General features: G+C 41.6%; 1 protein-coding gene across 3 annotated transcripts in view; it reads left to right on the top strand.

The window, feature by feature from the left end:
• Positions 1-3,796: 3,796 nt before the first annotated feature.
• The window catches only part of nrg3b (neuregulin 3b), a 205,493-nt gene continuing 183,277 nt past the window's right edge, over positions 3,797-26,012 (top strand). For 2 of the 3 annotated variants that reach the window (XM_078279775.1, XM_078279777.1), the window contains exon 1: positions 3,797-6,177. In XM_078279775.1, coding sequence (XP_078135901.1) covers positions 5,334-6,177 — 844 coding nt within the window. In that variant the 5' untranslated portion in view covers positions 3,797-5,333. The remainder of the gene's footprint in view (positions 6,178-26,012) is intronic. The other variant, XM_078279776.1, reaches the window with a different exon arrangement.

The following is a 26,012-nucleotide window of genomic DNA, read 5'->3' on the forward strand; positions in this document are numbered from 1 at the left end:
GGAGATGCTCTAATGCAAACACCAAGAGTGGGAGAAGACATTGATTTTTAATATAATGCAGGGGCTAATAGTCAATACAGTGATGGATGTTGCTTTCGTTTATGCCCAGAAAGTAAGGTAGACAGCAGCTTTTTTGATATGTTCTCAATAACGGCTATCTTTAGGGTGGAGACAAGATGATAGTGTAGTCACAGGGAGGGTGCAGAAGAAGAGAAGTCACCCAATACTTACTGAAGACCTCATGTGCTTCTTCATGCCACACTGGTCCAGCTTACAGCTTTGGAGCGGAGAGTGGACCATGGGTGGTCTCCTGGACATAGAGGGTGACTGACACAATGGACACTTCCGCATCTGCCCAACAGTCTATAAAATCATAAATATCCCCAGACCAGGAGACACCTAGGGGAATGGACCAGATGAAATGACACGTCCTTCTGGTGACAACCCTCCAGGATCAGGATACGTGAGATAGCAACGAGATTAACTTTAACTGACACCAATGGACATTTATCAAGGGTAGTGACCTTAATGGCTCCCTCCAGAAAGCATAGGTGAATTCCCCACTCCCCACTCAGGTATACAGTGGATACACCATAGTATAAAGGAGACTTGAACCACACCAACTTATTAAGTAAATATAACATTTTAAAGTACATCATCAATAGCTGCCCAACCAAAACCACCAGCAACCCTCTGATAAAATCAGTTTCATGTTTAAATTAGGATTAATTTAGGTTATATTGTATAAATTTAATTTGATGGTTAATGTTATAGGGTATATATTTTGTTTTGCAAAAATCCACAGCATGCCACTATGTAATACACAGTTAATGTATGCTGTTCTACATGTACATTTTTCATATAAGACTGAGAAACATTGCAGAAACTGTAAACAATATGCTAACATGTTTCCCCCATAATGACTGTGAAAATTGCCTTTTAGCTAGGGGGAAGCTTTTATACTCTAGAGCAAATCTCATAGAAACTTTCCATCATAACCCCTTATTCAAAAAACAAAGTGTTACACAATTGAAACCAATATTTCAGTGATTTGAATAAATTCCTCTGCTGGAAGTCCTCAGATTGTTTTATTACTTGAGAATCTTCAAATGCTTGTGAGGGGTAAAACGAGCACAGTGAAATCCTGGGAGGAATGACTGTCGACAGCCTGTCAAGTAAAAAACGTATCTTCAGAGCGGGACAATACCTCAAACAATGCAGTCAGACTCATCAGACGCATTAGCAAGCCGCTAATGAAAGATGTGATCTATACAGAAATATGAATAAGCATGGAGATGCCACAGTGCTGCAATTGTGTCATTTTCTATTATTTATGAAAATCAATTGAGAAACCAACCTCAGGGTGGTGCGAATTGTTATTGTAAAAACAATGCATTCAAAATGGCATAATTTTAGTCATTTGGGGAATGTGAGGAGTTTGAAATGGATCTAATTCTTTGCCATGAGCCATACGCAGTTTAGACAGTAATGGATGATGTAGTTTGGGCTTTTGTTAAGTATTACAGATGCTTATATAAGTTGTGCGAAAAAGCAGGAGACATTTTCCTCATTTTACTTTCTCCTACCTATCTCATCTCCCTCTTTCTTCCTCACTCTCCCCCACTTTCTTTCATCCTCATACACAGGCAGACACAGGCAGACACAAACCACACACCAGTTTTTAAGGATTATTATTACAGTATGTATTTATACACCGACATTTACGAGGGTAAAATTAAATTCTTGAACTTGTTGATAACTCCAGTTGGATTGTTTAACACAGTCAATCATGTACTAAAAAAGCAGATGGCAGCTTTAAATAATGTCACAACCCTGAAGCAACAATGAATAAGAAACCACAGAGTACCTCTGTATGCGTCACCCTCTGGGTCTTCTTCTCGCAACAAAAGAAGCTGCATTCAGTGCCACTTTGAAAATTTGAGACACTAAAGACCTCTAAATGTCTTATTAGCCCTTTAACAACCGCAACATAATCAAGGAAAACTGGGAAGTCACAGTTTAATAATGTAATCCCATTGATCTGTCTCCTGTGATGACAATGTGTGTGCAAAAATGTACTGCAAGGTAATGTTCATAGATTTTAAGTGTCCAAAAGAAGATTTGATTCTTTTGGACACTTAAAATCTATGTGATGAGTAGGCCTATACATTCTCAAATGTGGTTTTAACCTGACTTATTTCTTATGTGCTAGTACTTTGCTGCTCATTGCATTGCACCTATAGCTTTCCTTCAATGCCCTATCCATACATGGTTGCTGTGTCACAGGCTTTTTATTAATAGGCCTACAAACCAAATGCCAAATCTGGCTAATTAAATGAGCCTTGTGAGTGTGTTTTTCACTCATATTCTGACATCAGTAAGTCGTACTGCCTGTAAAACCTGGTTGGCTGTGCGCCCAAAGCACTACTATCCAGATGCGTAACTATCGGTAAGCAGGGTAAGCAGTGCTTACAGGCCCGGGCCAATCAGGGGCCCGCGTGACTGGAAGATATTGATTGACAGCCGGGGCCCCCTATCGCATTTGGCCACTGACCAAGCGAGAGTGAGAACGGGTCAAATGAATTACCTTGTTTCAGAGACCGTTCTCTTCACGTGTGTGACTCGAACATCTTACATTTACCAACAAAAACGTACAACGAAAGACCGTGCAGAACATTTCAGACCGTCCTGCCAACCTGTAAACATTTTAACATCAATGCATGCGGTAACGTTTTTTCACTCTAAAGTCACTGAAAGCTGCTGCTGTTTACATCCTGTCTGATCTCTGCAGCGGGCGGGGCTGCCGAGTTCCTCCCGCGACTGACACACACACACACACACCTAAATTGAGGACAGCTACACTCGTTTTTTATTTTTATTTGATTCATTCAATAAATTATTACTTTTTGTCTTAAATCCACCAGCCATTTTCATATTATACCAACATTTGCAGCATCCTGAGCCTTTTTGGTAAAGTTCCTAGGAAATCTCAGCCCAGAGTAATTAATTAATAGTAATAATTATTATTCTCCCCAAAACAAGTTTCCTTTTTTTATTTTTTTAAAGAACTATACAAAAAACTTTTTTTGCAACTTTCACTGTCTTCTGCAACTTCATTGCAACAAACATACAAAAGACATTGCAACTTCTTTTGCAAAATCAGGCATTTTGGGCCGCAACAATCTAAAAAAAAGGCCACGAAATCCTGGAGGGACTGCCCTTGTGTGTTTTTTCATGTGTTATGGTGCACATTCACCAGTGTTTTTTTGTTGTTGTTGTTGTGGTGCGCGTAGGCTACTCCTGATTTTGTCAGTCATCTCATCTCTTATATGCTGTGTCTCTATGGTCCTATTGATGGTAGCCTACTCGTGGACATTGCGCCGTCCTCACGTGCTGTAGTAGGGGGGCCCGTCTTGATAATCCTGCTTAGGGGCCCGGTGTTGGCTCGTTACGCCACTGCTACTATCCCTTGTGATCTGTAAGATAAAGGATTCATCTACTGCCCACAGAAGTATCAAGTTGAAGAGGTGCTCTACCTCGCTCATAAATTATGAGCCAGGTGTTTGGTTTGTTTGCTCATGTGTGCCACTGGTGGAAGACATCGGGGTGGCGCCTCCCTCCTCCCTCCTCCTCCTCCCCCTCCCTCCTTCTCACCGCTCCCTGGGGTGTGTCTATGGCGGTGCCTCTCCTCTCCACGCCGTGTGTGTGTGTGTGTGTGTGTGTGTGTGTGTGCGGGGCGTGCTGCTGTTGCTGCCGCCTCCTCCCTCTGCCTCATATCTGCATCTGCTGCAGAGCTTAGCCAACACGCATTTATGCTGCCTCTCTCTTGTTTTCCCACTACCTACCTATTTCTACCCACCAGAATGTTTCCTTTCTCGCTTTCTTTCTTTCTTTCTTTTTGCTGATAAGGGAGTCAGCGCACACCTACACCCGTGGAGTCTGGAGGGAGAGATGGGACAGTCACTAGTCGTCTCTTTGGACTATTGAGGACGGCGGTGAGCCGGAGGAGAGCGCCGGATGGGATAGGAGCCGTGAAACCCACATCACTCACCGCGGATTGAGCAAACCCCCCACCCCGCCTCCCTCCCTCCGTCCTCCCAGTCTCTCCATAGTCTGCAGCCTCCAATACAGCCGCCGCATCATTTTTTCAGAGCAGCAGCCCCCTCCCTCCCTCCCTCCATCCTCTCTCTTCTCTCGATCTCCCTTTCTGCTGCTTGCACCACTGTGGGAATGCAGCGAAGGTAAACGAATCTTAGAGACTTATTTTTCTCCTCCACCAATTCCGGATCTATCATCGCAGACAGACAGCTGTGGAGGCACACGGCTGTCACTCCGGGAAAATCAGAGCGGTGTGGCCGGCGTAGGGATTGGACCCGGATCAGTTGGATTTAGCCCGCTACCCCGGACACCACCACCACCACCACCCAATCTCATTGGCAGATCACATCAGATCCCTTCTGCCCTGCCTCGTTTCAGTTTCGGTGTATTTTACCGGCTCTCTCCCCACTGGATTACCGACAGCTGGAGCGACCGAAAGGGTGGCCGGACACGGCGAACTGAGGGCTATTAGAGGCAAACTTGAAGGAGCCGAGAAAGACTCCTGCAATAGTAAAAGGAAGCGCTCTAACGTATGTATAAAAGGTAAAAAAGAACTGAAATGAAACCTAAGAGAATAAAGGAATAAATAACCAATAATTGGTTTGTATTTTAAGGACCTTATGCGGCCGATAATCAACCAATTGAGAGTGGAGAGTGGTGCTGCCGTAGCCTGGGTTGTTGATCTACGCACGCACACATGCACATGGATTTACAGCTCCAGTCTGAAGCGGATCGATATCCCTTTCCGTTCTTTTTACGTCGGCTTTTTTTAACAAGGGAGTGAAGCATCCTGGGATTTATCATCGCTTCGTTAGCGCTGAACTACAGTGAGGCGCCCCCTCGCTTCGCTCTCTCACCTGTCCATAACCTGTCTGCTGGTGTGTGGAAGTGTGTATATTCTGGTGCATATTTGTGTGTGTGTGTGATTTTGGTTTGTTGTCCGCCAGAGGGAGTGTAGGTTATATTGCTTGTGTATGCATTTGAGTGCTGTGCCAGCTTTTAATTAGTAGTACGTGACTGTGAGTGATTGTGTCTGTTCATGCTTGTGGGTGCTTGTGCATTAGTTAATGTTTTATGTTTGTGCATGTAGATATATAGGCTAGGTATTGTGTGGGTGCATACTTAAGATGCCCAGTATTTCTTCTGTACCACATCCCCTTCCTCGTACGTATATGCCCTCGTATCATTTGGCTGCCTGTTTGACCTCCTGAACAGATACGAAAAGCTCCAGCAGGATGAGTGAGCGTTCTGGTGCAAGCAGTCTAGCAGCCATGACGCTGGAGGAGCCAGGGGCTGAACAGGCATCTCCCAGAGCCCAGGGCCCTCTCCGCTGTGGCCCATGTGCTGTGTGGCCTCGCCAGCAGACCTGGCTTTGTGCCGTGCCCCTGGTAATGGGTTTTGTTGGACTGGGACTCAGTCTCATGCTGCTGAAATGGATTGTTGTGGGATCTGTCCAAGACTATGTCCCCACTGATCTGGTGGATCCCAAAGGTAGCATTGGACAGGACCCTATATTTCTCTCCAAACCCAGTGCCATGCCCAAGGGGCCCGACATTTCCACAGCCACCACTACTTCAGCTGCCTCTACCACAGCTATGGTGTCGACTACCACACCGCTAGCTGCGGATGGTACGGCCCCAGCGCCAAGAACTCGATCAGCGCCACCGGCAAACCACTCAGCCAATGGCAGCACTGCCAATGGAGATGGCAACCGCGCCCCACACCTTCACAACCGTGTTGGCACCCGCATTAGTGGGACTGTGGTTACAACCTCCACCACTCGCGCCACCCGACTCCCCCCACCACCCAGTGGTAAGGAGGTCACCCCTCGCAGCACTGTCAGAAAAGGAAGCAGCACTGGTAATGGACGTAACGGAGCCGCCAACTCAAAGCCAGGCCAGACCTCTGCCACCGTCACCACTACAGCATCCACCACAACTACAGCTACTGTGAAGACCACTGCCAAGGTGCAGCCGACCACCTCGCAGCCAGCAGCCCCGGTCAAGCCCACGTCACGCTGGAATCACGGGCGCCCAGGCAAGGGCCCTGCCACACGCCCACACCACCGCTTCCGAACACGTAAGTTCACTTTTTGGGTTCATGGAGATGTGTGAGGGAGTGCTGTTGTGTGAGGTTATGTGTAGACCTTGAGATGAGTGTTTCACAAGAGCTCTTTTGGGGGTCTTTACAGTAGTAATAATGTCATAGCTGCCAGTTATCACATATAACTATATGCCTGGGTAAAAAAACTATTTTATCTGAAATGCTTTGATATGACTCATGGTTTGAGAATATAAATTATTTCCCTTTATATCCACATGGGAAGTGGATACTCCAGCAGCTTAACATTAATCGTATTCATTAGCACAGACAGATATCAGGGGATATTCTCAGTATTTTCACCCCTCTCGTCTTTATCTTTCACTTGTGCATTTCTGTAATCCGATATGAATCTTACCTCCGGAGGAGTTTTTTTTCTCCCACACACTGGTTTAAGTGCCATTAAAGGCAGGGCTCCATCTAGTAGAATTCTTGTCTGCTTGAGTTGGGATCTTAAAGCTTTATGATGTGTGCTGTGACAAAGGACAGCATATTTGTGTTATGAAAACAAATAACAGGAGCTGGTGAGGTGTCGAAGTGGGAGAAAGGTTAGCTCTCACCTCCTGTCTAGAAGAATCAGATATAGCAAGGCCACACATCTCATTTAGATGAGAGGATACTGGGAGCAGAGTGTCGCAGGTACTGCTTTCACTCTGCAGGGATACAATGAGAGAGAGAAAGAGAGAGAGAGAGAGAGAGAGAGAGAGAGAGAGAGAGAGAGAGAGAGAAGCCTCAGAAGGGATAGTAGATGGATGTAGGGATGATAATAAGGTTGCAAAGGACAAGTGGATATAGATGGGCTAGGAAATGGAGAAAAAGAGAAGAAATACTGTGAAAAACATCAAAGTAGAAAAGGTTAGTGAAGGAAGGAAGGGAATGCAGGAAGCATAACAAAGCAAGGGATGAAGAGTGGGAGCTGTGAGTAGAGAGAGCTGGCAGATGGAGTGGGCTAAGTGAGGGAAAGGCTTGAGGGAGATAGAGGGTATAAAGCAGGGGAGCTGTGATATTTTTGCGTATTTAGCATTGTGTAACGAAGGAAGGAATTCTGATTATTCATTCCACAGGGGACGTGTTTTTAACATAACAAGGCATTTTCTTCAGACGTGGGTGGGGCAGGATGCGAGTGTAATCATGACACTGACTGTGTATGACTACATACAATTTTTATTCTCAAACTCCAGGAGCTCTATTTTCTAAGAAATTCTGTTGGAACATTAATTGGCAGCTTTGATTTAAAACCAACTTTTGGCTTATGATTATCTATTTTTAGTTCCTTGTTTTTTCCAGCAAAGTGCTCTAGAAGGAATGAAAAAAAATTGAAAACTGAAACCTTCATTTCACTACATTTCTGTTGTGGATCATATGTTTGGACAGCAGTTCCGGTTGACTACATAGTATCCTCTCGTTTATCAATTGGAAAGCGTCAATGGCATCGATTCCACAGGCAAACAGTGATCAAGTGACATAATTTTCTCCTTTACTTCAGGGCAGAAATATTTTCAGCATAGCTGGTTGGAAATTGGATAATATAGCAATACGTTCTCTGTTTTCAGTTGAACAGCTTTGGAGAAAATAGCTTAGACTTTGTAGTTTTGCCAATTGTGGGAGAACATTGGCTGTGGTCAGCTTGAATTCAACCAGCAACAATACATTCCATTGGTGACAAAAGTATAGAGATACCAATAGACAGTCCTCAGACTTCCGCAGAATAATCCACTGCTCCGGAGTCAATTACGTCACTCAACAAAACGTTGCCAAACAGCTAAAAGCTGGCAAACTGGGCAGCCCCCTTGTGCGAACATCAGGACACATCTGTTGTACTGTATACTATAAAAGGGCACTGCCTTCAAAAGCTTAAACATGTTTAGTAAAGCTGCCCTTAGTTAATTTAAGCTTTCACATATACGAGTCATTTTCACTGGATGCTGATGTTCATAAGTCTCAGGCCTACATGTTGACATCATGCAGAGTGACATTTCAGCCCACTTGTGGAATCTTTATCTCTGCGATTATTAAATACTGTATCTATCAGGCAACAGATGACACTCTATAGGCACTAAAAAAAATCCTGCTATCCTCACTGTTTAAAAATCAATGGGCAAATCAATTGCCACTATTTTAGTAAACTTTATCTTACCAAATGTAGACCATATCTTAAAAAAATGCAAGCCTTTCTTCAAATATTTTAAACCTAGATTATAGAAAAAAAACTAATAATAGTTCAAAACTCTTAGCCCCTTTCTTGTTTGCCAATAATCACCCATGGCAGCAAGCATTGGTATGGTAATAATTGATGACGTTAGTGTCAGTAATAAAAAGCCTTTCTACCTAAGTGATATTTGTAGAATTAGATCCAGTGGTTTTGCATCTGTCTGCTACTTACAAAGACCAGTATTATCTTCAAAGCAATGAGTAATTGTAATAGCTAGGTACCTCACCAGAAAGTTATGGCAGTCTTACAGCTATTGTTAAGAATCCATAAAAGATGCCCTCTTATAGCATGTACAAATTCTGAAAGGGATTTTTGTAACTTTTGTAACATAAAACTTAATGGAAACTAGAGGTGTTGAAATTAGGGCTGTTACATACATTACATTTTCTTAATCGCGATTAATCGTTGAATTTCTATAGTTAATCGCGATTAATCGCATGTTTTATCACATGATTAAAATTCTATTATTTTGCATTTCAGAACTGTTTTTAAGTACATATTAACAATGGAAAGCAATTCTTACCAGTGTATCTTGATTGGGAATCGAATGAATGCAAAGAAAATAACTTTATGAACTTGATTTTAAGATTTGTATTTGTTTATTATATATTTAATCTAGTCACACATTTGAATCTAGAGTCAATATTAGGGTTGGGTATTGTTTGGTTTGGATACCGGTGCTAAAGCGGTACTTTTAAAACAGTACCGGTGCCTTAATGGTGCCTGAACCGATACTTTTTAAGAAAGAAGGATACTAAACAGTTGGCGACATTAAAGAATGGCTTGTTCATTGCTAAGGCCATATCGTCAAAATTAAATGTTTAATAATAATGTAATCACTATAACAATAACTTATTTCACTAGTAAATAGCTGTTGAATAACAAAAACAACCACCAGATGGGAAAAGGGCATTTAACAACAACTTTGAATGCACCACAAGGCTGTAAATTACCATTTTCAATGAACACACCATCTGTGTTTTTCCGACAACAGCAGCTGCAGGTTGTTACATCCCGGTGTCGGAATCCTCTACAGTGAAATACAGACAAACTTTACACCGTTTAGCATTAGCTGTCAGCATTGTAACCGTGTTTAATCCAGCTACTAGCTAGCGGTAGGCTAACGTTAGCTGCTGTCGAGTATAACGTTAACTAGCGTCACGTGCAGCAATGTTTCTGTTGCCTGTAACGTCTGTTTCAGAGCATCAGAGAGAAGTGCAGGCATATCAGTGGCACCAGAATGAGGCACCGAAATCCGCGTTGCTATTCCTGCAGCAGCAGGATGTGTTACGAGGAAGTACGGCAAAATAGTAGCCTGTTAGGCAAGACGCAAAGTGAAAATAAATTAATAAATGGCGGCATGCGATTAATACGATTAAAAAACATTTACACATTATGCTCGACCCTTAATCGCATCGCGATTAACGCGTTAATGCTGACAGCCCTAGTTGAAATTAATCAAATAATCGATGCATCGAATCATGGACATGGACGATGCTGCATCGATAATCGGCCAGGCCATAATCGATTATTTCTGTTTATAATTTAATGTAGGCCTAACAACCTTTCTGTTTACATATTCTGTTATGTTTTGCACATTCAGGAAGTGCCATGTGCTCAGTGCTGTAGTTTTATGTATCCAATTTATTTAGTATTAGAGCACTGCAGAATGTTTTGTTTTTGAAGCTTGAAAAGCTATGAATTAAATATCCTATATGGCTTTAATAGAAAAATGTATTTGACGCATCGTAATGCATCGAGATATTGAACCGAATAGCTGACATGATAATCTTATTCGAATCGGGAGATCATTGAAGATTCACACCTCTAATGGAAACATTTGCTCTTTTTGTAGGGCATGTCAAGTGGAAAAGCAACTCACTCAGCAAATCATATCACAATATTTTCATCATATATGGTATGGTGCTGACAGTTTGTTTCAGTTGACATTTCACTAATATTGTTTTATTGAAATCCCTCCTTGCTGCAGGTCATTGATGACTGTAGGCTGATTGTTCTATGTGTATATACCTATGTGATACCACAGAAGAAGCATGGGTTTCAACATGTTAAGAAAAGGCATTACTGATTGAATTGACCTGCTAAAGTTGCTGCATTAGCCTGTTTGTAGAGGTCTCATTGTTACATTTTTGCAGGATAGCTATCCTTGTGCCAAACCACAGCTGTAAATCCATTGATTTATATAGTTCATATGTTCATAAACCATCATTTTATCACTTCTAGTTTTCCTGAATGATTGAATTCATACAGGATCAAACAACAATACACTTTAGGGAATATACAGTGGGGAGAACAAGTATTTGATACACTGCCGATTTTGCAGGTTTTCCCACTTACAAAGCATGTAGAAGTCTGTAATTTTTATCATAGGTACTCTTCAACTGTGAGTGACGAAATCTAAAACAAAAATCCAGAAAGTCACATTGTATGATTTTTAAGTAATTAATTTGCATTTTATCGCTTGACATAATTATTTGATACATCAGAAAAGCAGAACTTAATATTTGGTACAAAAACTTTTGTTTGCAATTACAGAGATCATACGTTTCCTGTAGTTCTTGACCAGGTTTGCACACACTGCAGCAGGGATTTTGGCCCACTCCTCCATACAGACCTTCTCCAGATCCTTCAGGTTTCGGGGCTGTCGCTGGGCAATACGGACTTTCAGCTCCCTCCAAAGATTTTCTATTGGGTTCAGGTCTGGAGACTGGCTAGGCCACTCCAGGACCTTGAGATGCTTCTTACGGAGCCACTCCTTAGTTGCCCTGGCTGTGTGTTTCGGGTCATTGTCATGCTCTCTCGCGATACATGGCCCCATCCATCCTCCCCTCAATACAGTGCAGTCGTCCTGTCCCCTTTGCAGAAAAGCATCCCCAAAGAATGATGTTTCCACCTCCATGTTTCACAGTTGGGATGGTGTTCTTGGGGTTGTACTCATCCTTCTTCTTCCTCCAAACACGGCGAGTGGAGTTTAGACCAAAAAGCTCTATTTTTGTCTCATCAGACCACATGACCTTCTCCCATTCCTCCTCTGGATCATCCAGAAGGTCATTGGCAAACTTCAGAGGGGCTTGGACATGTGCTGGCTTGACCGTCATCTTGAACTTCTTTCATTTTCTAATAATTGTGCCAACAGTTGTTGCCTTCTCACCAAGCTGCTTGTCTATTGTCCTGTAGCCCCTCCCAGCCTTGTACCAGTCTACAATTTTATGTCTTGGCCATTGTGGAGAGGTTGGAGTCTGTTTGATTGAGTGTGTGAGTGTTTGAACTTGTTACCTGTATAAAAGACACCTGTCTTTTATACAGGTAACAAGTTCAAACAGGTGCAGTTAATACAGGTAATGAGTGGAGAACAGGAGGGCTTCTTAAAGAAAAACTAACAGGTCTGTGAGAGCCGGAATTCTTACTGGTTGGTAGGTGATCAAATACTTATGTCATGCAATAAAATGCAATACAATGTGATTTTCTGGATTTTTGTTTTAGATTCCGTCTCTCACAGTTGAAGTGTACCTATGATAAAAATTACAGATTTCTACATGCTTTGTAAGTGGGAAAACCTGCAAAATCGGCAGTGTATCAAATATTTGTTCTCCCCACTGTAGCTAGAATTTAATAGTGTTCAGTATGGAGCCCAACCACTGCCACTGTTATTCTCCCAAGGCTACACTTTGTGTTGAATGGCTTATTGTTGCTTTGTTATTCTTCCCTGTTCCTCGTGTTGATATTGTTTCTATGGGGTAAAAATATTGAAGCATTCTCTTTACTGTACATTACTTTCATTCACACAACCTCTTTGCTGTTTATATTCATTCACATAACCCTTGTGTACAGCATTCATGTGCCATATTAGATGCAGAACACCAACACAGTATTCTTAAGGGCAAAACACAGCCTTATATGAAGCTAACTTTGGAGTTTCAGGAATGCAGCTCCTTCTAAAGCTTGGATGTACCGAGCTGTAATAGTATGTAGAGTTGTGCAATGCAGCGTATTTAAAGTGTAACGATACACATAAAATGTCTCAGTTGATGATGAAATGCTCTGTAAAACATGGCTCCAGGTGCATTTGTCTTTACCCACAGCTAAGTTATCTCATACTTTATGTCAAGTTATGTGCTAATGCAGTTATACTGTACGGTCTCGGGTTTCACATAAACACACCCTCACACACACACACACACACACACACACACACACACACACACACACACACACACACACACACACACACACACACACACACACACACACACACACACACACACACACACACACACACACACACACACACACACACACACACACACACACACACACACACACACTCTCTACTCATTGCTACTGCCCCTGCTGTTCGGTGAAGATGTAAATGAATCTCTGTGTCCTGGAAAAAAAGACAAGCTCTGTCCGTTGGGGATAATGACATATTTTACCTACTCCCTTTGTCTTTTTTCTCCTCTATCTCCCTCACTCTCCATCTTTCCCCACGGTTATTGTGTCTGCTCTCAGTGTCATTGTGTTCCTCCGTCTATTTTTGCTTTGCTTTTGTGCTTTCTATCTTCCTTTACACGTTAGCTCCTCAGCTCTCATTCATGAGCATATGGGCAGACGCAGAAAAACTGCCACACTTGTGAACACAAAGATGAGCATGAAGCATGTGTGTGTGCCTATACTCTCCTATACTCACTATGAATCTAACATTTCACTTTTTGTATCTGAGACTATTATGTATCAGACTCCACTCTCTACATACAAGCCCCATTGGCTCCTAAGCAGGGAAATAACAGGCGAATGGAGCAGTGCACAATGAATGCCTGTTGGGGAAACCATGGACGCTGTGTTGGCTCAGGGCCCAATTCCACTCTCTTCTCGCTTGCGAGAAATCTTCCATAGTGAAGTGTGGTTGTAATTCCATGCACATCTCGCTAGCCTGATTCCAGACACCACCCACATTAAAATTGTTGTCAAGCAATTCAAAGGTCTGGTGTTGCTCTTCAATGGAATCAATGGCTGTTTCCCCAACTGGGACAGCTGAGTTAGTCAGCGCCTTTATAGGTGGGACTCATTTCATCATCTGTGTGAGAGCCAGACACAGCTATCAGGGCTTCTGTAAATCAACAACAGAAAACAATAGCCATTAAACCAGAACAGCTGTGCACTGGAAGCATTTTCTTCTTTTTTTAAGATGAAAAAATGTTGCTGTTATCCCGATCGGTTGTCTTCTTTGGTAATTAAGAACATGGATGCAGAGGATTCAGTACTTATAGTTAGTCCTACATCTTGGAAAGGTTTTCTAAAGTGAACATAATTCTTCATTATGTTATCACTTCTTTGTCCTGTAAAATCACTTTACACATAAGTGACTTCGATCAGCATGTTAAAGCTGACTTCTGTTAGCCACCGCTAATGTAGATTCTGTGTAGCCTGAGAATGACGTTGAGCAGATGGATAGTGACAGTGATTGGTCAGGGCAAAATAAACGACCTCCCAAAAACAAAACAGCTTAACAAGAGCCTAATGTCAAACTGAATACTGGGGCAGTAACGAAATGGCATTTCAATCTGAATAACAGGCTATGGAGTCAAAAGCCAGTCAGATGTGTGTGCCACATTTTTTTATTTTCAGATAGGAAAACACAGAAGAGCAACAAAGACGACCCTTTTCTCTTATGTCACAGAGAAAAAAACCTGAAATGGATGTTTTTCCTGACACGCAAGCCCCTGTTTTTTTTGTTTTGTTTGTTTTTTTCCTGAATATACATGAAGCCTGCACAAAGTACTACTGTAAGACCAGTGGAGCATGTAAGGGGGATTAAAAACAAAGATATAAATCCAGTTTGCCTCTCTGTCTCTCTCCAGGGAGGTCAGGCTCAGATTTGCTAGACTGCCTCTGAGGCCCCTCTGTCTCTCCTGAGACACGCTCTGCTTGTTCGTTGAGGCCGGCCCAAGCAGGGCTGCTTCTGCACAGTGTGTGTGCAGCTGCACCTATTTACAAATATCTTCCTAGTTGGAAAACAAGCTGTTATACTTCAGCTTCTATCATTTTATGCTCAAAAAGAACTATTAAAGAAGTTTTTTTCTCGGTCTCAACATATGCCTTGCACAGGCTTGTTGTATGCCTCAGTAGAATACAGTATCCCAATCCTGCAATTTGATGTTAACAGACTGAGTAATAGCAGTGGAGCTGCTACTAGGGGCTGTCAGTTACAATGATGACTCTTCGCTCAGGAAATACCTGTCTGACACGACTACCATGTGGATGTGAAATTGTCTGTCTATGGTGGCCACTGTACATCTAAATCTCATTTAAGGGGCTTTAAAGAAGCTTAATAATTTAAAATGAATGGGGAGTTATTTCAGTATCCATAAAGTGCTTGCATGGATGTTATAATCCCAGAAAGAGAAATTATTCATATTAGCATTGCTGGAAGAGGCGTTAGCAGAAAACCATGCCTTCAGACCTGCTACAGTATGTATTTCGTCTGACACTGTGAACCAACCGACTTCTATTAGCGTTTCTATAGTGCAAATAATGTACATATACAATCTCAAAACAAAGAGCTTTGCTTTTTTTCCCTCCAATTATTCAGACAGATTTCTTTGAAAAAAGAAAGCAATATCCTTATAATACTGCCATAGTTGAGATTCTTCAGACAGTAAAAGATGTGTGTATATACTTAGCACATGCAAATGAATGAAACTGTACAGCATCCTGCAGTGTTGGCCCCTCACATCTAGCTAGCAGAGACATTTGACACTGATGGGCACCAATTACAAAGCAGAATACATCAGTGTATTCAGTAGGGTAAGCCTGCAGACAAATTATCCTAGAGTGACAGCCCAGCAAATGCTTGAAATTTCGTGGGAATTGATCCCATGCCCTTTCCATTGCTAGTGCCGTGCTCTACCCACTGAACCTCACTGAATCAATAAGGAAGAGGGAGGGAGAGAGCCCCGAGTAACGATGGCTGAGAGAGAGTGAGAGCAGAAGGACAGAAAAAGGGTGTGTTGGATACCCAAGAAAAAAATTAATCTATTTGGGCGAAGACTGTCAAAAACCATGAGCGCATGCTCCAGAAGTAAGGATCCAGCTGCAAGGTAAAGGCATATACTCATCACAGTTCAGTGAATGAGGCTTGGCCAGACATATTACATATCTCACACACCATTCTACCAGTTCTATTATTATCTCTCCCATTCTTATGCAGATTGCCCTCAAGGTATTATCCATATTTGAATGTTGAAGTCTTTTGCTTCAATCCTGTCACCACAACGTCTCAGTGATGTATCCTATACAGAACTGAATCAGCAGGCTATGTAAATCTGTGGAGGTTATCAGTGTATTATGTTATATTATACATTATATATCCATTTTATGACACCATAGGAGTGTCTGGATTACTGTGATATGTTTTAGACATAAAGATAATAAAAAGAAAGATTTATCACACCAACTTGGTAAGAGTAAGTAACCTGAATCGATCAGTCATTCAACACGAAAATAATCGGCAACTCATTTCTTAATCGATTAATCGCTTTCGGTAATTTTTCAAGCAAAATTGGGAATCATTCTGTGGTTTCACCCTCGCACCTGTGAGGATTGAATGTTTTTATTTTCTTGTATTATTTATGAGATGACAATAAATACAATATTTTCAGGTTTTGGTCGGAGAACAAGCATCCTGATTATGTCATTGGGCTCTGGGAAATTATACTGAGCATTTTTTTCCCTAGCTTTGTGGAAGACTTAGGTGTGCATATTTGGCGGGGGGTTTAGGCGTCCTTCCTCAAGAAAATGTTACGTTTTTCAATAAAATAAATGCAATTTCCCTATATATTTTGAGTCCCTTTGTGGGATTTTGCATTTCTTTGTAGTCGTGTTGTATCTCTTTTTGGTCATTTTTGTTTTCTTTGGGGTTGTTTTGGGTCTCTGTGGTCATTTGGTGTCTTTTTGTAGTCGGTTTGTCCTAGTTTTGCGTCTCTTTTTCGCACCATTTTGGGCCATTCTTATCAACTTATCTGTGTCTAAAACATTGGAAAAGCTAGAGCAGATAATAAAGAAACAGCACTTAAAAAGCTTAAAGGAAGAACTTGCTAAAGAAGTCCATTTACAGTCATTAAATCTGGGAAAAGTTTTTTTTTTTTTTTTTACATTAATTCTGCTTAGGTGCTGCCCAAAACGGCTCGGTCCTGCACCTAAACCTTATAATGGCAGGGAAAACCCTGTTTTTATATAAAATTATTAATTTATTCATTAAGAATAATAATAATTTGCGGCCTAAAATCATTGTGCAACAAGAGAACTGGTGCTGTAGTAGTCTCTGCTCTGTGTCCAGTACTTACCGTACATTAGCACGATGCATAATGCTGTTGAAGGCATGCTGGGGTGACCCAAGCTAGCACTGTGAGGTGAACATGAGCTAATAGTTTGGACACACAAGGGTGAAACTGCTACCAACAAGGTTCATGTTTTTTGGCATAGCGGTCCAGTATGGAGTCCACTGTGTAACATACAAGATTGTAGCTTTGGATTGCTGTTGCGTGCCATCCTCCCTCATACAAGGGAGTCTTGAGTCGAGCCTCTTCGGCAACACTTCCTCTCAGGCTGTGTACACATTCAGCCTCCTTCAGTTGAATTGGCAGACCCTTACCACAACCATGGCCCTACCTCAACCTTTTCTAACATAAAGCATACAGGGCTTGTTGGGGGTGCTAAAAGGCGTAGGACCAATCCGTCCTGTGTGAAATTGTCTCAGTAAACAACAGTCTCCGGAAGACCTCAAAGATACAAAAAATAAACAAACAAAACAATCTCAACTTGCTAGAAGCAACCACAAAATCTAAACTCTTTTATTGTTAATTTGCCTGTCGTCTTAAATGATTCATTATGCAGCTACTTCTGTCTCATATTACAAACAAGGTGTCCATTACATTCTATGTACGGCATGCATATGCAGGCATACCAGTAAAACTTTGTGTTGCTGCTGTAATTGATATTTTTTTAAGTTTATCCAATGCGTTTGAGTGACATTTGACTCTCAGGCAGCAGTCAGGGAACTGAAATAGATTGTTGGAGGAGAAGCTTGCCGACTGTAAGTACTGACTGAGGCCATCTTAGGGCTCCTTAATGTCACCGTGTGATTTATGTAGACAAAATGTCCACCGGGAGGTGACAGAGAGAAGAAGAGGTAAGGTTGGGGGTCGGGGGCTGAAATATTAATGTATGGGAAGAGAAACATGTGGAATGTGTGTTGCCGGATGTGTGAATAATTGATGAAGCTTCCCTTTTGTAAAGTGCTTGAGATGTCCCATGCTCAGTGGTCTAATGGCAGAAACACGGTATAGGATTTTAGTTGGCCTCTACAGGGCTGTCTTTCAGAGGCAAAGGCACCAATAGTCATATGCCTTTTTTATAATATTAGAGGGTCCTTGACACAAAATCAGTAAAAAAATTTCGGATTTACATGTGGCTTCTTTTTCACTCATCTATTTTCATAAATGCGGCAAAAAGCCCCTCCAGAGTTAATGGTTACTAATGTTTCCTCCGAGAAATAAAGGTGTTTTTAGCCTAAGGAAAGAAATACTCGTAATTGAAAGTAAACAGTGGGATCATTATGTCTCTGAACACGACTCCCCCTCTTTACATCTTTTCAAATTGGAAGAAATGGAGAGGAAAGAACAATTTTAAAGACTGGGTTTAGTGGTGGTGGTGATGATGGGTGTGCTGGGGGAGTACTCACTAACTCACTCATTTTAATCACATGCTGTCATGCCTACTTACCCACAAGTCTGCCACAGTGCCATTTTGTGTGTTAGGATTGGGTACTTAGCATACAGTAGGCCTGCTTCTAATACATGAAACCACCATTCATTCATTCACCCACTCATTCATTCATTTATTCGTTCATGTGCAGAGAATGCAGTGACTTGCTGATAGCTGAAGGGACACTGAGATATGGTAGTGCATGTGGCTGTGGCAGTGCAGAGAGGATTACAGTCCATCATATCTGATCTGAGACTGTTAGATCCCAATATTGAATTACAGACCCTGCGGGGTCTCTGGTTCCGTTATCAATTTGCAAACGAATAACGCGGAAAGGAAAGGGATGGGAGTTGGAGTTGGAGTTGGGTGGGGTTAGGGGACATGTGGCTTTGGCAGGTTTTGGTGGGATGCAATGAATTTAATAACAGCCAATTTCTTTTGTCCAAGGGACTGCAAGTGGCAACACAACTGCAGTGCCATGTGTGGTTTAGGTGCTATGGAGCTAATTCAGTTGGATATATGGTCCCATTTTGGAGGGATTACAGTTGTAGTGCCTGCATAAAGCCTTCATTAACCATTATAAAAAAAGCATATTTATGGCCCTCACACCCTTTTAAAGCAACGTTTTAAAAGCTGTATGAGGGGTTTTAATAGGAGAGCCCTGTAAAGGATACTCAATAATAATTCATATGGAAATACTCTCAGTCACTGTCTGCCACGTTGTTAGTTTCAACTGTGCACTGATCCTGTTGGCATGAAAATAAGCCTCCAGTTGTAAAGTGTCATATAGACAGCTTTGCATCAATTCCTCCAAACCTCTCTGTATCTAAACATTGCTTTATTCATCATAGAGAGATACTGAAGTCACGACTTGAAACTGAGGTATGTGCGGCATGTGGAACATGATTTCTCACTAGCACTGCTTCGCACATAGCATCAGGGTACATGTCGAGCCTGCAAGAAAGTGTGGAGTGCGGAGGTTGCAGCAGTCGGATTGATTCACTGCAATGTGTGGCCTGCTGCCACCCCTGGTGACGGGAAATGTGCCATGGTGCCCTGGTTGAGATGGAGAGGCTTGTTTTGGAGTGTGAAGGTGGAGGTGGAGATGCAGGTCAACTCTCTCTCTCTCTCTCTCTCTCTCTCTCTCTCTCTCTCTGTCTCTCTCGCTCTCTCTCTCTCTCTCTCTCTCTCTCTCTCTGTCTTGCTCTCTCTCTCTTCTCACTCTCTCTCTGTCTCTCTCGCTCTCTCTCTTTCTCTCTCGCTCTCTCTCTTTCTCTCTCTCTCTCTCTCTCTCTCTCTCTCTCTCTCTCACTCTCTCTCTCTCTCTCTCTCTCTCTCTCTCTCTCTCTCTCTCTCTCTCTCTCTCTCTCTCTCTCTCTCTCTCTCTCTCTCTCTCTCTCTCTCTTGCTCTCTCTCTCAATCCCACAATCAATGCAGTAATGTATCGAGGTATGGTTGCATGGAACTCACTTCCAGCTGAGATTGCTAAACCACACAATAAAGCAAGCTTTAAAAAACAAGTAAAGCAACATCTAATGGCCCTACGCCTGTAACCGTATTTCTTAACTACATTTTGTACCTTTTATGTATAGGAATATTTATATGTATAGGAATATGTTGTAAGATTTCACTTTTGTTATTCAGTGCTTATGAATTTAGTGTAATATATAAGAGTATATGAAGAGGAATATGTATAGCTATGTTTCCAAGAAAGAATATTGTTTGTTATACTATTCTTATTTTTATTCTCTATTCTTATTCGTATGTTTATGTGTTGTGTGGACCCCAGGAAGAGTAGCTGATGTTCTGCATCAGCTAATGGGGATCCTAATCAAATCAAATCTCTCTCTCTCTCTTGCCCAAGTAGCAGTGCTTCGCCTGTGCTTCCACCCAATATAGTCCCAAATCAATATCTGCCTAGGAAATCGTCTAGTCTTAATCTGCATTGCTATTTGTACTCGTGAATTGTGATTTTTTTATTTTTTTTTGTTGGCTCACTTTTACTCACGACATGCTAACCAGCAACAAAGGATTCCATTCACTACGCTAAGCTAGTAGTGCCGGACTAAGACAATGCATGCACTGAGACAAAAATGCGTTTGCCCACCTATATAAATATAGAGGAGACGGTGAATAACCCTCATCTCTTTGTTTTCAGTTCCTCTTTGTGAGTTTATTTTGTTCACCTCCCATCGCTGACAATATGAATAGCAGCCAATAAGAGCTCTTATCTTAGGAGTGCACCAAAAGAGATACAAGTATCATTCATCATTACATATTACCTACTGTCATGACTTCCTGCAAAGATTTCCCAAGGAAATTATGATAAGGAACCAAGACTATTTCTTTTTTATTATTATCAATTGTGATGGTTTTTCATGTAGGCCTCTGCTATCCTTCAGTTGTCCATATTATACTGAACCTTTAAAGCTGAACCTTAACGCTGTACATGCTTAGTCATTGCTTTACATGACAATTCAAGTGCCTTGCATAATCATGTCCGCTTACATCTTTTTGCACCTTACTGTTAATGTCAAATGGGATTGCAAATAGATTATCCAATTCATCTGTTATTTTGTAAAGCATTAAAGCAGTACATAATGGTAATATATTGTGCCTCAAATGAAAGAATTAGCAATATTTTCTAACAATAAAATCACAAATCTTAGAGCAAAAAATTAAAAAACAACTTTCTGTACTTCTTCAAAAGGCAGAAATGTATGGATTTTTCTTACCTCGGAACTTTTTTCTTCTCAGTTGTAATGGAATGTAAATCCCCATGTGTCGTCTTCCCACTACATGTTTTAAGCATGACTTTAACACTATTTCAGATAAAAACACATCCCTTCAGAATGGGGCTCTTTCAGAACTGCTTATGTTGAGACTCCTAAGGAAAGCTAACCTAGACAATGAGGTCCAAAGTAACTATCCCATTTCAATTCCTTTTTAAAAGAAATATACTAGGAAACATTGTCTTTAAATGGATTAAGAACTTAAAACCAATAAAGTTTCAATTGTGGTTCTGTTGAAAGTCCTTCTGAATGATGTTTGATGAATTGTTTTCGTACATGGAGGACATTTTATGTTAATAAAGCTGCCTTGGTAACATGCTCTTCTCCCCGCCCTTAAAAGTCTATTAAGAGTCCGCAGAATATTCAACATCCTGCTGCTACTGTAGTCTTCTGATCAAAACTAAAAAGAGAGAGCCTATCATGCAAGTGGAGTGATGAGCTATTTTAACATAGCACTGGCTATGAAGAACATTGGCTCCATGTATCATTAGGACCTAACTTTAAAGTACTTTTGATTGGACTTAAAGTTCTTAGTGGCTGAGGACCGGCCTACACTGTAGATCCTGTCTTGTTTTGTGTTTAGTTCATGATCAGTCTGATCCTCCGCTGTGGATTTGTTAGATGTTGAGAAGTAGTAGAAGAAAATTGGAGCTTTCTTAAACTCAGCTCCCAAACTGTGGAATACCATTCCCATGGATAATAGGGATCAAAAGCCCCAGGTGTGCTGATCATAGCATTGATGAATAGTGAGAAAGGGAGCCCGAGTGGAGAGGGAGATGGAGACAGGGATTGACTACGGTCCTCTCATGTTAGTTTCCTGGGGGGCGCGCACAGCTTGTCTCATGCGGTAATCCATGCATGGTAAAACCTTATCCATGGGGATAATGTCAACTCACTCCCGAAGATAACAAGACAAAAGCCCTTGCTTAGCGCTCACTCCAGAGTGTGTTTCATATTCCCCTAATCTGCTATCTTACATGGCTGTGTTCTATGGATTTGTTGCCCGAGCTTGCCGATTAACACAAACACACACACACACACACACACACACACACACACACACACACACACACACACACACACACACACACACACACACACACACACACACACACACACACACACACACACACACACACACACACACACACACACACACACACACTTTGGACTGTGTAGCTTTGTACAGTTTCTTGTTATCAAAAAAGATAGTGGACAGAAATTACATTTATTTTATTTGAACTACGTCAAGCACCCTTTTCTGTTTAAGTAAACACAATTCTGAATATATAATCTATCAATCCATTTTGTTTGTCACATGAAATCATACCAGGTACAATTCCAGTAAAATTCTATAGTGTGGTGGCAGCATGGGAACAGTGTGTAGTCAGTATTAAAGCTTGCCAGTAGTGAACATTATTTTAGCCTCGGATTTAAGTGTACCAGATGTTTTTATTGCTCATGGCACTCATGGATGTTTGATTAATCATGGCGAGTTGATTGAGCTCGCACAAGTGTAGAGTTACTGTACATAGCCTGCTGTGCTTCTAAGTTAAATGGAGGAGCCAGTTGTCAATTATTGTTGTGTAAAAATGTGAGTGCGACACACCTGTGTGTGTGCTGTGTGTGTGTGTGTGTGTGTGTGTATATAGCATTTATACAGTAGCATAGTGTAAGGATCAAAAGATTATAAAAAGGACATTCGGCAGTGTGGTTCATGCTCAAAGTAGCCTAAGAGAGCCAAGGTTTAAGAGCACTGAATCTTCACGCGACTGAAAGAACATCTATCACATTCACACCCAACATGTCAGACAACTCAGTGAATTATATATTGAAAGTTCCCTCCAGGATCCAGGCAGAGACATCTTTCTCTCTGTCTCTCCCCTTCCATCTGATGTGCTGCATTGAATCATTGATAGGACATCCACAACAACAGTGCTCCTCCCTATAAAACACCTGTCACAGACAGCCTGAAAGGAATACAACCAGAGTGAGATGTGGAATCTGTTTTGATCTTTTTAATAGTGAGCTTTGCAGCAAAATGATGCATATTGGGTATAGGGATGCACCGATCCGACTATTTCAGTCTTGACGCTGATACCTGGACTTTAGGTATCGGCCGCTACTGACTTATGATGCGATACCAGTGTTTAATTAATAAGCAGTTTGAGTCTGTATTGGACCGATATCTAATAGTATGGGATTGGTGAATCCCTAACATTGAGCCTTGTATAAAAATATTGGTGACGTTATGCTGTTTACTGCAGTACCTGATTTATCACCTAATATTTTTGTCCAATAACCAACAAAAACAGCAACAAACATTCTCATTATTGTGATTTCATGAAAGAACACTGTCAAGTGAGTGACATGGCTTTTTATATTCCAGTGTGTCTTCTCCTGTTATGTACCTATACTTTCTGAGGTAATGGGAACACCAAACCCTATTATTTATTTTCCATGATTGCTATAAATGGAACGGAATGAAGGCTTTGGTGCAAACGAGACACTGCCGTTGTCAGCACTAGCATGCACTCCTCTTTCAGTCATCAAGTATACTCTTTGATCCCAGCTGGAGTCACGGATGCTTCAGGGATATGATGGAATATTTTATTGCAGTTGTAGGGAAAGCAATTGGTGGGGTTGCCTCAGTCCATCGGTTTCACCCTCTTCCCTTCATAGTAACTAAAGCTATAAAGCCTCAACTTGCTACCCAAGTGACTATTTTGCATTTTATTACTCCTTCACTGTCTGTTCTACAAAAGGACTGCACTCCCTCTGAGTTTTCTGAGTGTAAGGGTGGTATGGGACAGGCGGGGTTGAGGATGGAAGGGGGAGTGGGGTTAGTAAAGATGAGTCTGACACTCCAGCCAGAAAAAAGTCTGTGGCATTACAGAGAATAATGACGATAAAGATGAGATTGGGTATTGGGAAGATTGGAGGGTCAGTGTGTAAGATCAATGTATGGAGGGAAGTTAAGATAGATGAAGGCAAGGGCAGACAGAGGTCCTCTTTCTCAGAAATGGAAACCAGCTTGATTAAAGGAACCCACATTTCTCTGAGTGGCCACGTCAAGGCTTGATCAGATAAGAAAATAAAGCACAAGGCATTATTCATGGGTTCCTTTTTCGCAGAGGGTTTGGGAGAGTTTTAAGTTGTTGGATTTTGGACCACAAACAGCAGCATCCCTCAACACAACCATGGTATGCTTTTTGAAGCATTCAGCCAAAGCCTGTGGGTTTAATTTAAAGTTTGTGTGTCATTCAACACAATTCACTTTTAACACGTTCTATCCATTTGCACTCACTAGTGTACATCTAAAGCAAAGCATGCAGTGTTATACTATGTAATAATAAGCAAGCCAGTGCAATGTGACGGATCACATCCAGGGCAACTCCATCAAACACTGGGCATAAGTCAAAAAATAGACCTGCTCTTGTTCTTTGGTAATCCACAACAACTGGTGTGTGTGTGTGTGTGTGTGTGTGTGTGTGTGTGTGTGTGTATACTTGATGGATATCATGTGTGTCCCCACGTGCATGTGTGTATGTGGGGAGACAGAGAGAGCAGATAGCAAGGCCAGATGGGTCCAGCTGTGGATCTGGTGGCCTAGATAAAGGCTTGATGGGTGCCACCACCTTCATTAAGTGCCAGCAGAACATTTAAAATAGGTGTTAAAAGCTTGAAGGATTTGATGGACCCAACATCCAGCCGAGAGAGCGCTCATTGACTCATCATAGCTTTTAAATAAAGTCTATAATATATATAAAGTCTATAATATATATATATATAAAAATTGACCACTGCACTGTCTATTTAGCAGAGGTGGGAGTAAGTCACACATGTGCAAGTCTCAAGTCTTAACCTTCAAGTCGCAAGCAAGTCTCAAGTCACTGTGGGTGAGAATCAAGCAAGTCAAGTCGAGTCCCTGCTATAGGTCAAGCAAGTCACAAGTCAAGTCATACAAAATTCTTAGATCTACCCCAGTTTTTACATTCATAATCAGTTTAAAAATACATTTGTCATCATGAAAAGTCTTGTTTTATTTTCAATATTGCAACGAAACTGTTGCAGCAAAAACGTCATTACAGAGACATATATCCAGTTAAGGTGCTAGGTTTACATCAAGCTAGCTGAGCTCCGTGGAGACTGGCCCACGATAGGCAGCGGTGGTTTCTTCTTCCGTCTAACCACCACTGCCCATCGCTCGACCAGTCGAACCACGAATGTCGTGAAACCAGTAACCAGTAACATAGCTCAAGCACGGCGTTCGTGGTTCGACTGGTCATGACTGTTTTCCCAAGATGGCGCCTGCCTGTATACGCAAACTGTACTGTCTTCATAAACTATCTTTTTAATAAACTGTCTGTACACTTACAAAGTTCTCAATGCTTTGGTTTATATGTAGGGACCCTCATTATGCTACCGTGGAAGTGTGGTGCTATTTTGAGCCTTGTTAGTGGTATAGAAATAGAGATTTCTTTTTACTTTACCAGTGCCCCGACTACTAGCGTTACAAGCTAATTAGCGGTTAGCGCTAAAACTGGTCACATTCGATTAGCATGAAAACAAATCCCAAAGAACGGTTGACTTGGTACCCATGTCTTATTAACCCCTAGGTTCATTTTGCGCCGGAATTGTCCTTTAAAATTACCATTACAACTTTGATGTTTTAATCAGGAAACTGTATTTACATATTTCTATTTAACCTGAGCTGAAACCTTTAGAGTAATTACCATTAACCAATATTTTATCAATTAATAATTCATTAAATGTCAAAAATAGTAAAAATGTCGTTATGGCTATCGACTAATTAATTACTCAACTGTACAAATGTATCCAGACAGTGCTTGCAGCCTGTAGCGGCCATTTCAGAAAACCTCCAGCATACAGCCCACTCCCACACAAACACTTAAATGGCCATTATGAGAGGAGAGGTGGAGAGCCGGTGCTGGCCTGTATAGAAGGAGGAGGTGAGGTAGCCAGCCACTGTCCTTTTCCAGGGAACTGTAGGACAGAGAGAGCCT

The sequence above is a fragment of the Sander vitreus genome, chromosome 21, assembly GCF_031162955.1.
Source record: "Sander vitreus isolate 19-12246 chromosome 21, sanVit1, whole genome shotgun sequence".
In the NCBI taxonomy this organism is placed as follows: domain Eukaryota; kingdom Metazoa; phylum Chordata; class Actinopteri; order Perciformes; family Percidae; genus Sander; species Sander vitreus.